This window comes from Lipotes vexillifer, unplaced genomic scaffold, assembly GCF_000442215.2.
Source record: "Lipotes vexillifer unplaced genomic scaffold, Lipotes_vexillifer_v1.1 scaffold1238, whole genome shotgun sequence".
Taxonomy (NCBI): Eukaryota; Metazoa; Chordata; class Mammalia; order Artiodactyla; family Lipotidae; genus Lipotes; species Lipotes vexillifer.
The window spans coordinates 124,348-139,740 of record NW_006775669.1 but is presented as its reverse complement, the minus strand read 5'-3'; the positions used below and the strand labels follow the sequence as shown (position 1 = coordinate 139,740).

At 35.8% G+C, this 15,393-nt stretch overlaps 1 protein-coding gene across 1 annotated transcript in view; it reads right to left on the bottom strand.

The window, feature by feature from the left end:
• The window catches only part of CDC40 (cell division cycle 40), a 52,873-nt gene that overhangs the window by 35,732 nt on the left and 1,748 nt on the right, over positions 1 to 15,393 (bottom strand). The window contains exon 2 of the mRNA XM_007450099.1: positions 1,470 to 1,556. Coding sequence (XP_007450161.1) covers positions 1,470 to 1,556 — 87 coding nt within the window. The remainder of the gene's footprint in view (positions 1 to 1,469; positions 1,557 to 15,393) is intronic.

Genomic DNA, 15,393 nt, shown 5'->3' with positions numbered 1-15,393 from the left:
ACTCTTTCCTTAAATTGTTGACAACAAGCACTGAAATGTTCCTGACATAAACTAGTTGATATATTTAATGTGAGGTTCCCTAACATGGGAAAAAAAAGAACAGAAAATTAGACTGATAATCCCCAAAAAAGAATGATAAACCTACTGCCTCGTCAATAGCACCAAAATTTTTTTGACCTTTTGAATTTTTCTTGAAAGTTTTGAAAACTAATCATACAGCAATATATTAGTTATGCATAGGATCTAAAAATTTAAGAAAAACAGGCTTCATAGAAAATACACTGACACAGGAATGTCATACACCATGCCACTTCCAAATTTCCTCATTTTCTAAAGATAGTGGCTTAAATTGAAGTACTTTACATTAAAAAAAAATCATGCAGTGTGCCAGCGCTGAAATGGTGCCAAGGGATATAAAACACACTGTAATTCAACAGGTTATAAGGAGTTAGGAAATAATGGAATAAAATAAAAAATGTACCAGTCTCAGAGCATGAGAATTAGTTTTTTGCTTATTGTACACTTAGGAGAACAGCTAGAGCACTAGCACTGACATCCTTGGCTGTGCTATACATTTCCACTGCCATATTTTAAATGACTATGGAAACCTAAGCAGGCAAAAATTACATGAAATAGCTTTATCAAAAAAAAAAAAAAAAGACAATGACTATATGCTAAAAAATGAAAAATATTAAAAAGTACTTCTTTCTCCACCAGGGTGCAATAAGATATAGCTCCTCATCTCTATCTTTTAGGTGCTCTTAAAGATCCTGCTACTGAAACCATATTATTATTTCTTATAATGACCTTTTTCTGATATCTGTATCTTGTCAATCAAACATTCTTTTCTCCTTTTTAAAGGCTAAATACCTAGAAATCTAATCTTTTCTACGACTTTCCTAAATGGACAATTTTCACTATTTCTGCTTTTTTTTCCTTCTTCTTCAGCTTTTTTAATGCTTCCATCACCATTTATCATCATCAGAAAAAAGAATCCATAAGATGTCTGACTCAGAGCAAGCAATAAACCGTGTGACTATTTTTGAGCAGTGACCACGTCAGTATGGTACCTCTTTTTAGTGTTTAACACAGCAGCATTTGTCACTGGATGTTTCATAATATACTATGCATTAATGATGCTAATCAACCAAAATTTTTTCCCTCATGGTTAACTTGTAATACTCCCTTATCAAAATTGAGAGGAAGATGTTAACTAAATTTGCATCTAAGAATTAGGTATTATTCTTACAAAAGCGTACTATTCAACTTTTGGAGAATAGAAGGATATATTTTCCTTTCTTTTTTTTAATTGAGATATAACTAACATATAACAGGATATATTTTCTAACAGTTTAAATAGTATACTTTCATCAGAAAACATTGAAAAATTCACCAACTGTTTATCTACGTATGTATAATTTAAATACTATATAGCAAAAGACACTCTTAACTATAATACGTTTTCTTACCTCAGGAGCAAACATGGTCTCATAGGTAGGGTTATACTGAACCTCTTTGACAGCAGGGTCAAGGTGAACTCCAGTCTCCAAATCTTCCTACAAGAAAACCAAACAAACATGAAAGATACGACAAGTATTTACTGTATTTTAGAAACTACATTAAGGTCACACTAGCCATTTTAACATCACTTTTATGAAGATTACACTAGTGCTATGTGATTAGTATATAATTCTATATATTAATGTATAGAATTATAATTCTAATAATCGAAGACTAATAAAAGTAATATAAACAGTTATAGAGGTTAGAATGCATAACAAAAATTCTTTCCTTCAAAAACATTGACTTGGGCTTCCCTGGTGGTGCAGTGGTTGAGAATCTGTCTGCTAATGCAGGGGACACAGGTTCGAGCCCTGGTCTGGGAGGATCCCACATGCCACGGAGCAACTAGGCCCGTGAGCCACAACTACTGAGCCTGCGCGTCTGGAGCCTGTGCTCTGCAACGAGAGAGGCGGTGATAGTGAGAGACCTGCGCACCGCAATGAAGAGTGGTCCCTGCTTGCCACAACTAGAGAAAGCCCTCGCACAGAAACGAAGACCCAACACAGCAAAAATAAATAAATTAAATAATACACTCCTACCCCCAACATCTAAAAAAAAAAAAAAATGACTTTATTCCATCTGAACAAATTAAAATTTCTAAGTGAGTTAATACTACTCAAAGCCTTAAAGTAAGAGCGTCCAGCTCTTTTTTATGAACTCAAAAGACCTGATCTTCTGGTTCCAAATTCAGGAGAAGCACTCCTTTATTCAGCAGACCTTATTAGATATGTACCCAGATGGACTTGCTTAGGGACTGCAGAAGAAACAAAAGAAGGTGGCAGGACCCAAATCTTCTAAATCTAAAGTCTAACAATCTATATAGACTAATAAATTCATCCCCTAACTTAATGAACATAAAAATCTCATCTCCACTAGAGAATCACTGGTAGTCTATCTTTTGTGTAGCCCCACCACATAAACAATACATGCAATACATACAATATAACAATTTTCTGGCCTGGATCTCTCCCTTGAACTCTAGGGATTTATATATCTGAGCTTCAACTCAACATCTTTTCTCCCAGGATGTCTAACAGACATCTCAAACTTAATATATCCAAAAAGGGAACTTCTGTTCTCCCCTTCCCCAGTGACTCCTTCTACCCTCCTCTAAATTAACCACTATCCCACCCTTACATGTATTCAGGCGAAAACTGCCACAGTTATCCTTGACTCCTCTTTCTTTCACACTGTATATCCAACCCATCAGCAAATCCTCTGCCTTCTATGAACACCCAGAGTTCAACCACTTCTCAAGTCCTCTTTCACTATCACCTCAGTTCAGTTTATCATTTTGCACCTGTTACTGTAATAGCCTCCTAACTGGTCTCCCTGCTTCTGCCCTTGTCTACCCACAGCCTCACTCCACACAGAGGCCTGTGTGATTCTTTTAAAATATTAGTCCAATTATGTTACTCGTTCACTCTAAACCCTCTGGTAGCTTCCCCATTATGGTAGGAGCCTAACAAAGAACTACAGGGCTCATTACCAAGTTGTTTTCAGAAAGTATGGCTCCCAAGGGTAGTTTTATAGGGCATTTTTGTCTTCCTGTATTGTCCTGCCTGAGCATTTACTAGTAAAAACATGTTATCAGTACATCTTTAATTTACATATGGAAATGACCAAATGTAAATGTAAATGACCATATGTAAATGACCAAAGAAGGACACTACAAAATGATCACGAGATCAATCCAAGAAGAAGATAATAACAATTGTAAATATTTATTCACCGAACACAGGAGCATCTCAATACATAAGGCAAATGCTAAGAGCCATAAAAAGGGAAACTGACAGTAACACAATCATAGTAGGGGACTTTAAACCCCACTTTCACCAATGGACAGATCACCAAAATGAAAATAAATAAGGAAACACAAGCTTTGAGTGACAGACTAGACTGGATGGACTTAATTGATATTTATAAGACATTCCATCCTAAAAAAACAGAATACACTTTCTTCTCAAGTGCTCATGGAACATTCTCCAGGATAGATCATATCTTGGGTCACAAATCAAGCCTTGGTAAATTTAAGGAAGTTGAAATCACGTCAAGTATCTTTTCTGACCACAATGCTATGAGACTAGATATCAATTACAGGAAAAAATCTGTAAAAAATACAAACCCATGGAGGCTAAACCATATGCTACTAAATAACCAAGAGATCACTTAAGAAATGAAAAAGGAAATCAAAAAATACCTAGAAACAAATGACAGTGAAAACACAATGACCCAAAACCTATGGGATGCAGGAAAAGCAGTTTTAAGAGGGAAATTAATAGCAATACAATCCTATCTCAGGAAACAAGAAAAATCTCAAATAAAGAACCTAACCTTACACCTACAGCAGTTAGAGAAAAAAGAACCAAAAAAACGCCAAAGTTAGCAGAAGGAAAGAAATCATAAAGATCAGACCAGAAATAAATGAAAAAGAAACAAAGAAGACAATAACAAAGATCAATAAAACTAAAAGCTGGTTCTTTGAGAAGATCAACAAAATTGATAAACCATTAGCCAGACTCATCATGAGAAAAAGGGAGAAGACTCAAATCAACAGAATTAGAAACGAAAAAGGAGAAGTAACAACTGACACTGCAGAAATACAAAGGATCATGAGAGATTACTACAAGCAACTATATGCCAATAAAATGGACGAGAAATGGACAAATTCTTGCAAATTCTTAGAAAAGCACAACCTTCCGAGACTGAACGAGGAACAAATAGAAAATTTGAACAGACCAATCACAAGCACTGAAATTGAAACTGTGATTAAAAATCTTCCAAGAAACAAAAGCCTAGGACCAGATGGCTTTACAAGTAAACATTTAGAGAAGAGCTAACACCTATCCTTCTCAAACGCTTCCAAAATGTAGCAAAGGGAGGAACACTCCCAAACTCAATCTACGAGGCCACAATCACCCTGAGACCAAAACCAAAGATGTCACAAAAAAAGAAAACTACAGGCTAATATCACTGATGAACATAGATGCAAAAATCCTCAACAAAATACTAGCAAACAGAATCCAACAGCACATTAAAAGGATCATACACCATGATCAAGTGGGGTTTATTCCAGGAATGCAAGGATTCTTCAATATACGCAAATCTATCAATGTGATTAACCATATTAACAAATTGAAGGAGAAAAACCATATGATCATCTCAATAGATGCAGAGAAAGCTTTTGACAAAATTCAACACCCATTTATGATAAAAACCCTGCAGAAAGTAGGTGTAGAGGGAACTTTCCTCAATATAATAAAGGCCGTATATGACAAGCCCACCCACAGCCAACATCGTTCTCAATGGTGAAAAACTGAAACCGTTTCCTCTAAGATCAGGAACAAAACAAGGTTGCCCACTCTCACCACTATTATTCAACATAGTTTTGGAAGTTTTAGCCAAGGCAATCAGAGAAGAAAAGAAATAAAAGGAATCCAAATCGGAAAAGAAGTAAAACTGTCACTGTTTGCAGATGACATGATACTATACATAGAGAATCCTAAAGATGCTACCAGAAAACTACTAGAGCTAATCAATGAATTTGGTAAAGTAGCAGGATACAAAATTAATGCACAGAAATCTCTGGCATTCCTATACACTAACAATGAAAAATCTGAAAGAGAAATTAAGGAAACACTCCCATTTACCACTGCAACAAAAAGAATAAAATACCTAGGAATAAACTTACCTAAGGAGATAAAAGACCTGTATGCAGAAAACTATAAGACACTGATGAAAGAAATTAAAGATGATACAAACAGATGGAGAGATATACCATGTTCTTGGAAGAATCAACATTGTGAAAATGACTCTACTACCCAAAGCAGTCTACAGATTCAGTGCAATCCCTATCAAACTACCAATGGCATTTTTCACAGAACTAGAACAAAAAGTTTCACAATTTGTATGGAAACACAAAAGACCCCAAATAGCCAAAGCAATCTTCAGAAAGAAAAACGGAGCTGGAGGAATCAGGCTCCCTGACTTCAGTCTATACTACAAAGCTACAGTAATCAAGACAGTATGGTACTGGCACAAAAACAGAAGTATAGATCAAGGGAGCAGGATAGAAAGCTCAGAGATAAACCCATGCACATATGGTTACCTTATCTTTGATAAAGGAGGCAAGACTATACAATGGAGAAAAGACAGCCTCTTCAATAAGTGGTGCTGTGCAAACTGGAGAACTACATGTAAAAGAATGAAATTAGATCACTTCCTAACACCATACACAAAAAATAAAATCAAAATGGATTAAGGATCTAAATGTAAGGCCACTCACTGTAAAACTCTTAGAGGAAAACATAGGCAGAACACTCTATGACATCAATCACAGCAAGATCCTTTTTGACACACCTCCCAGAGAAATGGAAATAAAAACACAAATAAACAAATGGAACCTAATGAAACTTGAAAGCTTTTGCCCAGCAAAGGAAACCATAAGACGTAAAGACAATCTTCAGAATGTGAGGAAATATTTGCAAACAAAGCAACTGACAAAAGATTAATCTCCTAAATATACAAGCAGCTCACTCAGCTCAATATCAAAAAAACAAAGCTGCAGTGAACACTGTGGTACATGACTCTTTATGAATTATGGTTTTCTCAGGGTATACACTGCAGCACTATTTACAATAGCCAGGACATGGAAGCAACCTAAGTGTCCATCAATAGATGAATGGATAAAGATGTGGCACATATATACAATGGAATATTACTCCACCATAAAAAGAAACAAAATTGAGTTATTTGTTGTGAGGTGGATGGACCTAGAGTCTGTCATACAGAGTGAAGTAAGTCAGAAAGAGAAAAACAAGTACCATATGCTAACACATATATATGGAATCTAAAAAAACCAAATGGTTCTGATGGACCTAGGGGCAGGACAGGAATAAAGATGCCGACGTAGAGAATGGAGTTGAGGACACGGGGAGGGGGAAGGGTAAGCTGGGATGAAGTGAGACAGTAGCACTGACACATACACTACCAAATGTAAAATAGCTAGTGGGAAGCAGCTGCATAGCACAGGGAGATCAGCTCGGTGCTCTGTGACCACCTAGAGGGGTGAGATAGGGAGGGTCGGAGGGAGGCACAAGAGGGAGGGGATATGGGGATATAGGTATACATATAGCTGATTCACTTGTTATACAGCAGAAAGTAACACAACACTGTAAAGCAATTATACTCCAATAAAGATGTTAAAAAAAAAAGCGCTACAGAAGGTCGATTTTGTATGAACGAATGTGGCCTTAACCTCCTAGAACTATTCCTATCATATCACCATCTTTATTCTGTTGGCCAGTTGCAGATGTAGGATATATCTGTAAACATAATGCAAAGATAATGCAAAGTAACATCGCAAATTTTGCAAAACAGGTAGGAAAGCATGAAGTTGACAGTGATGCTGGAGAAGAAGCAATGCCACTGACAAATGAAGATCTCGTAGAGTTAGAGCAGGTAATGACCAAAGAAAACTGACAGGAAAAGTAATACTATAGGCACACAGTTATTGTTCCAAAATTGTGTCACTATTAAAACACCCCCCACAAAGCAGGTGACTTAGTTTCTCTACTTTACAAAGATAGAGTCCTTCAGGTCTGACTCTCTTAAACTTCCTTCCTCTCTTGTTTCAAATTTGTCCACATCTTTATCTTATCTCTTGACTTCAATTTCCAGCCCAAATTTTTATCTGCAGCCTTGACCATACCTAGCCTCTGTATCCACATATCTAACAGCCTACTGAACTTCATTATATGGATATTCCACAGAATCAAACACCTTGGTATGTCCAAAACAGAAGATACCATGTCCCCATGACTCCACTGTCACACACGAACAAATTAGGCACTGAGTCTTACTGATTCTAACCCTAAAATATTTCTCGAGCAACCCTACTCCCACCTTCCCTTCTCCACCATCCTAGACTTCATATCTTGCCTGGTCTATTATAATATGTCCTTATCTGCTTTAACATACCCCCATTTTTGCCGTATTAGACTAGTTGCTGACTTTTTAAAATATCAAGCACTTTCATGCTTCCTGTGTTGTTGGCAATGTTACTTTGTTCTTATGCATTTCCCTTTGCTATCTGATAATATGTCATCTTCTTCTTTTCCCTGATACTGCCCCTCCTCTTGGCTCAGGAAAAATGCTTTTTCATCCACAGTCCTAAGAGATGTTACACATAACTCCTAATAGCCCTTGTGATACATTATTTGTTGCAAATGACTTTTACTTATATTTTATAGTCTTACTGCTCAGTAGAATGCAGGGCATTAAGCACATGTTCAATAAATATTTGTTAAATTAAACTGAAGAAAGATATGTCAAATTCCTAGAGAAGTTAACGAGGATGAAGGCTGACCAAAGATCACTGAAATTGGCAATTATGTCACAGAAAACCTTTGCCAGAGCAATTTTGATAGCAGGGTGAAGTATGGAGAGCCAGTTGCAAGGGGCAGAGGTATAACCGAGGATTTAGAAAAAAAAAAGACATCAATATTTTTGCTCTTTCAAGACATTTGGCAGTAAAGAAGAAGAGATGGGGTACCAGATTGAAGGACTTTCAGGGTAAAATTAAGTTTGCTTTTTTCCTTTTTAAAGAAAAGGCTAAGCCAAAGATTTAGTCAATCATAAGCTACAGGAAAGGAGCAAGTAGGGAGAAACATATGATAAGAATGAGGGAATGATCAAAAAGTTATGGTCATTCTGGAAGAAGTGAGAGGGGAGAGAATCCAGGATACAACCAACTAGCCTCTGAAAAGAGAAGGAGAATCCTCCCTGAGATGAAACAGAGATTACAAAGACAAGAATGGATGATTGGTGATAGATTTTTGGAGTTGGTGGGACATGTTGGGAGTAGATGATGATAGATCTGAAGCTAGCAAAAATCATAGATGATCTTTTAATTTTCTTTTAATCTTTTAGTGTTGGGAGTCATCACTGCCACTTAAAATATTCTTTTTCTTTGCTTCTTTGTGGATTAACTTTAGATTAGAATTTAGGTGGGTGCATCTGCCTGAGAGCCCAAATTATAGTCCTAAACCTTAGCTGAAAGGGAGTTGGGAGGATAGAATCTGGGTTTCCAGCTTCTGAAGGTAGGAGGCAGGGAAGGTTGCTGTTACATTAAGACTTTTAAGGAAGGGGGTTCAAATGCTGGGCCACCTATATTACCCTAGAAAGCCTACCCCAATCTTCATTGATTAGAGAGAGTATCTACCTAGGGCTCAGTAGCAAAACCAAGTACCACAAAGTTAAACTGCATAAAAACTAAATTAAATGCTTTTCTCTCTTTTGTAAGGATAAACTGCTTATAATAACAAGAGGCTTAGCTGTGTTCATACTTCCCCAATGGCTTTTTTAGAATACAGTTGCTAGAACCACTTTATAATATGGTTTACCAGATCTTTCTGATTAAGGGTATTTTAATATTCTAAATTTGAATTATTTTGAACAGAGTACCACAAGACATCAAGTTTTAAATGCAAAATACAATTTTAAAAGAACTACTCTTAAAAAGCAATGTGGCAACTAATAAAAAATATAACTAGGTCCCCATCTCTGGCTCCTGCTAAAATTATAGAACAAACTGGATAACTCCTCAGAAAATGAAGAGTTATTAATTTTACGTTTAATTAGAAGAACTTGGACAACACCACAACCTTGTTTTAATACCCATGAGGAGTTCAATAACAATTAGGCATGCAACTGAAATTACCAGAGAATTACAAAGGATTTCTATTCAGCTTTAATTATCCATAAAAATTAAAGTGCAGTAAGTGAAGTGTACCCTATGAGTCAAATAAGTTTAAATATGTTACCTTTTGTTGATTCAAAGTAATTTGAAAATAAAATCATATAATATTTACCTTTTAGTCCTTTTCACATTTCTTACTGTTATACAAATAAGAAAATGGATGTGAAAGCACTCTGTAAACTATAAACAAGACATAAATATCAACCATTATTACAAACTGTCAATTTATGTTATAGGTTTTTTGCCAAAAAATAGAAACGAACAGACTTTCTATAATGGGAGTTTAAGTGGCTGAGGAAAAAAATAGAAATTCATATAAAGATACCTTTTGAGTTTGGCCCTTAACAAATACAGAGGAAAAAGACTGTAATAAAAGACAAAGATGGACATTACATCATGATAAAGGGGTCAATCCAGCAAAAAGGTATAACATTTGTAAATATCTATGCACCCAACACAGGAGCACCTAAATATATAAAGCAAGTATTAACAGACCTAAAGGGAGAAATTGACAGGAATACAATAATAGTAGAGGACTTTAATATTCCACTTACATTAACGGATAGATCATCCAGAAAGAAAATCAATAATTATACCAGATAGACTTAATAGATAAATACAGAACATTCCATCCAAAAGCAGCAGAATACACATTCTTTTCAAATGCACATAGAACATTCTCCAGGATAGATCATATGTTAGGCCACAAAATAAGTCTCAATACATTTAAGAAGACTGAAATCATATCAAGCATCTTTTCAACCACAATGGTATGAAACTAGAGATCAATTAAAAGAAGAAAACTGGAAAAACCACAAATATGTGGAGATTAAACAATATGCTACTGAACAACCAATGGATCAATGAAGAAATCAAAACAGAAATTAAAAAGAAAAATACCTTGAGACAAATGAAAATGGAAATACAACATACCAAAATCTATGGGATGCAGCAAAAGAAGTTCTAAGAGGGAAGTTAGAGACATAGGATTACCTCAAGAAACAAGAAAAACCTCAAATAAACAACCTAACTTTACACATAAAGGAACTAAGAAAGAACAACAAATGGAGCCCAAAGTTGGTAGAAGGAAGGACATAATAAAGATCAGAGTGGAAATAAATGAAATAGAGACTAAAAAGACAATAGAAAGAAAAAGACAAGAGCTGGTTCTTTGAAAAGATAAACAAAATTGATAAACCTTTACCTAGATTCACTAAGAAAAAACAGAGGATGAAATAAATAAGATCAGAAACGAGAGAGAAGTTACAACTGATAGCGAAGTACAAAGGATTATAAGATACTACTATGAACACCTATATGCCAACAAATTGGACAACCTAGAAGAAATGGATAAATTCCTAGAAACATACAATCTTCGAGACTGAATCATGAAGAAATGGAAATCTGAACTGACCAATTACTAGTAAGGAGACTGAATCAGTAATCAAAAAACTCCCAAAGAATAAAACTCCAGGACCAGAAGGCTTCAATATTCTACCAAATATTGAAACATTTCACACCTATCCTTCTCAAACTCTTCCAAAAAATTGAAGAAGAGTGAATGCTCCCAAATTCATTTTAGGAGACCAGCATTACCCTGATACCAAAACCAGACAAGGATACCACAAAAAAGGGAAATTACAGGCCGATATTCCTGAAGAACTTAAATGCAAACATCCTCAAAATGTCAGCAAACCAAATTCAACAATACAATAAAAGGATCATACACCATCATCAAGTAGGATTTATTCCAGGATGCAAAGATGGTTCAACATCTGCAAATTAATCAACGTGATACATCACATTAACAAAATAAAGAATAAACATCATCGCGATAGACACAGAAAAGGCATCTGACAGAATTCAATCCCCATTCCTTATAAAAAGTCTCAACAAAGCAGGTATAGACAGAATGTACCTCGACATAATAAATGCCATATATAAAAAACCCACAGCTAACATCATACTCAATGGCAAAAAGATGAAAAATTTTCCTTTAAGATCAGGAACAAGACAAGACCCCCACTTTCACCACTTTTATTAAACATAGTATTGTAAGTCCTAGTCAGAGCAATTTAAGCGGGAAAAAGAAATAAAAAGCATCCAAATTGGAAAAGAACTAAAACTGTCACTACTGGCAGATGACATCATTTATATAGAGAAAACGCTAAAGACTCCACCAAACAACTATTAGAACTAATAAATGAATTCAGTAAAGTTGCAGGGTACAAAATCAATATATAAAAGTCTGTTGCTTTATATGTTAACAATGAACCACTAGAAAGAGAAATTAAGAACAATCCAATTTACAATAGCATGAAAAACAATAAAACATCTAGGAACAAATTTAAACAAGGAGGTGAAAGATACATACACTGAAAACTATGATATTCATGAAAAAAATTGAAAAGATACAAATAAATGGAAAGATATTCTATGCTTATTTCTTCCGTTATGTGTATTTAAGACTATACTTGAAAAAAAAATTATTACTATGGCTGCACCTCATAAGTTCTGATGAGCACTGTTTTCTTATTGTTTAGTTCAAAATATTTTCTAGTTTTTAAAAATTTGGCCCATGGTTTACTGAGTACAATTTATAATTTTCAAACATGGGGATTTTATAGTTATCTTTTTGTGACTGATTAGCTTAGATGCACTGTGGTCAGAGAATGTGATTATATGACTTAAAATGTATTGAGATTTATTTTATGGACTAGTACAGGGGTTGGCAAACTACAATTATTGGGCCATGTCCAGCCCACAGTCTGCTTTTGTACCAACAAGCTAAGTAAATGTAAGATATTTACATTTTAAAGGGTTGTTTAAAAAAAGAAAGAAAGAGGGAAAGACAGACATTAAGATGTGACAAAGACTGTATGTGGCCTGCACAGCCCCAAATATTTACTATCTGGCCCTTTACCAAAGTTTGCCAATCCCTGGCCTAGTATATGGTCAGTTTTTTAAAAGTGTTTTATTATTGCTTGAAAACAGTTTTCTGCATTGAGTGCCATGTCCTTTATACCCTTCAGATACAGTTTGCTAATTTCGTTGTTTAAATTTTCTGTGTCATCATTGATATTGTTTTGCTTATTCTATCAATTATTGAAAGAGATATATTAAAATCTTCTGCTGTAATTGTAGATTTGTCAGTTTCTCTCGTAGTTATAAAAACTTTTGCTTAAATATTTTGAGCTTACATTATTAGGTGCATATAAATTTAAAATTGTTATGTACCTCTTTGTGAACTGAGCCTTGTATCATTATGAAGTGATCCTTTTTCTGTTTTAAAGTCTATTTTATTGACCCTAATACAACCAATGCCATTTTCTTCTTGGAATTTGCCTGATATATTCTTTTCCCCTCTTTTGATTTTTGATCTTTCTGGAGATCTTAGCAATCATGGCAAGGCAAGAAAAAAAAAGAAAAAAGGACTGAAAGGAAGAAAAAAATACTGTCATGTTTGCAGCTGATACCTAAGTAGTAAGATCAGTCAAAAAACTAAATAATGGAAAAAATAGCACAATTTATTATTATAATAGCATAAAACTAAGATGCACCTAGAAATATCTGCAACAAAACTGTTCAAGATATTGATAGAGAAAATTATAAACTTTCAAAGAAATTAAAAACCTAAAGAAGACCTAAATGAATGAACAGATATAACACTGTCTTCAAATTGATCTAGGAGTCAACCCAACTCCAAACAAAATCTCACCTGGGTGTTAGCAGGATTTACATGTTAATTCTAAACCGTATACAGAATTACAGGGGACAAGAATAGCCAAGACATTCTTGAATAACAACAAAAAAGGATGGAGGTGAGGTGGGGGTGGGGGAGGTAGAACAGTCCTACCAAAGATCGAGCTGTATTATTAAAAATGTTCACACCATACACAAAACTTAATTCCATGTGGAGTCATGACTTAAATGGAAAAAGCAAAAATACAGTGCTTTCAGAAGACAAAATGGGAGGATATTTTTATGACTTTGGGAAAAGGAAGAATTTCTCCAACAAGGAAAAGGAACCACAATCCATAACAAGCCACAAATTTGCAACACATAATTGACGAAGGGATAGTATCCAGAATATATAAGGATCTCCTACAGATCAAAAGGAAAAAGACAACCCAACAGTAACTTCAAAAAATAAAATAAAATCACCTATAAGGTACGTGAAATCTCATTAGTGTTCAGTGATATGGATTAAAAACATTACATAAGTTCATACTTTGCCAGAATGCTTGCTATTAGTCACAGTACAATTTGACAAATACAGATGAACTTATTTGTATGCTTCACATCTCCCCTGGACGTTTTTCTGTCATTAAATTTACTGGGTATAAGCTTTTTTAAAAGTATATTAACAAACTAGCGATGATCAATATCCCTTACTCTCTCATCATAGAAACCAGATCACTGCGGGGTTTAGCCCAGCTCTGCTTCTAATGGACCTCTGATACCTATTCAGTCTTTCCTCCTGGATTATCTTACTTATAACTTGAAGTGATTGAACCGAGTTTTAGAGACTTCCTCTCACTCCCACCCAATCAATGTACCTTGAATTTCAACATACATGCTTTTTCAAGACTTTGGTTTTCACTTACTCTTTCATTCATTTTCTCACCTAATGTATTTCTCTTAATCTTGTGTACTAGGCATTGAAGACATGAAAACAAATATACACAACAATCTCTGGTCGCCAGGGTCTGGTCCAGGGGAAAGAAAAAAATTAACAAATCACAGCAATGTGGCAAGTGCTATAACTGAGATGTGGAAAGGGGACTAAGGTAGACAGAGGAGGAAATATGTGCACTGAGACTAAAGGACAGTAGAGTTTTGGGGGGTGGGATGAGGGGAGGCATGAGGCAAGGGATCTCCATGCAGAGAGACTAGCATGGGCAAAATCTTGAGAGAAAAAAAGAAAATAGGCTTTGGGTGCTTTGCAGAGTTCAGCATGGGAGAATGGCAGGTCTCATAAGGAACTCAATTACCCAGCAGGCAATAGGATGTCTTGGGGCAAGGAAGTGATATGGTAACACTGGAATTTAGAAAGACCACTCTGAGTGCATTGTGAAGGGAAAAGTGGGTATGGAACTGGGAGACAAGAATGGAGGAAGTAGAAAGACCAGTTAGAAGGTTATTATAATTGTCTTGAAGAAAAATTCTAAGAATCTGAACAGTGGCAGCAAAAGAGGAAAGAGAGATTTGATAAACATAATTGGTACTATTGGGTAATGGGTCCTGGTAATGAACAGGGGTTCAGAAAGAAAGGGGTTCAGAAAGAAAGAAGAGTCAAGAATGACTCCTGAGAGAAGTAAGGAAGATAGGAAGTAAGGCTGTGTCAGTAAAAATGGAGAGGAAGGAGTTGATTTGAGAGAAATTAATGAAGCAGAAATGTTAGAACCAGCTGAATGACTAGCTTCAGGGGCTGAGGAAGAAGGAAGAGAAAAGGAAGACCCCTCTGTTCTTGGCGTGGACTAATGGGTGGGTTGTGGGGTCATTAATCCAAATGGGAAAAACAGGTGAAGCAGATCCCGAGGGAAAGAAAATGTCAGTTTTTTAGCGCATTGGATTGGAGGTGCCTGAGAGCTATCCTGGGAGAGACGGCAATAGTTCTGAAGCTAGCAAGGAGTTTAGAATTGGATAAGGATAGTGTGCCTGGCACATGCTTTATGACAAGTCTTGAACTCCATGAGATAGTTACTAGTGTTATCCCTACTTCACAGATGAGAAAAAACTTAAACACAGAGCACTTAATTTATCCAAGGTCACCATCTGGGTAACTGCTGGAGGTAGGATTTGAATCCTGGCGGTCTTGATTCCAGAGCCTGTGCGAACCACTTCACAGTGTTCACCTGTAAGTCATCAGGAGCACTGCGGGTTGAAGGCCTGGAGAGTATGAGGGGTGCAAAGGGGGACTAAGGACAGAGTCTCAGGAAACACTAACATTGAAAGGGAGGGCAGAAGAACAGGGGATCAGAAGACTGCGGATGGCCCCATGGAAGCCAAAAAGAGAGAAAGTTTCAAAAAAGAACTATTTAATAGTGTCACTTGATGCAAATATTCAA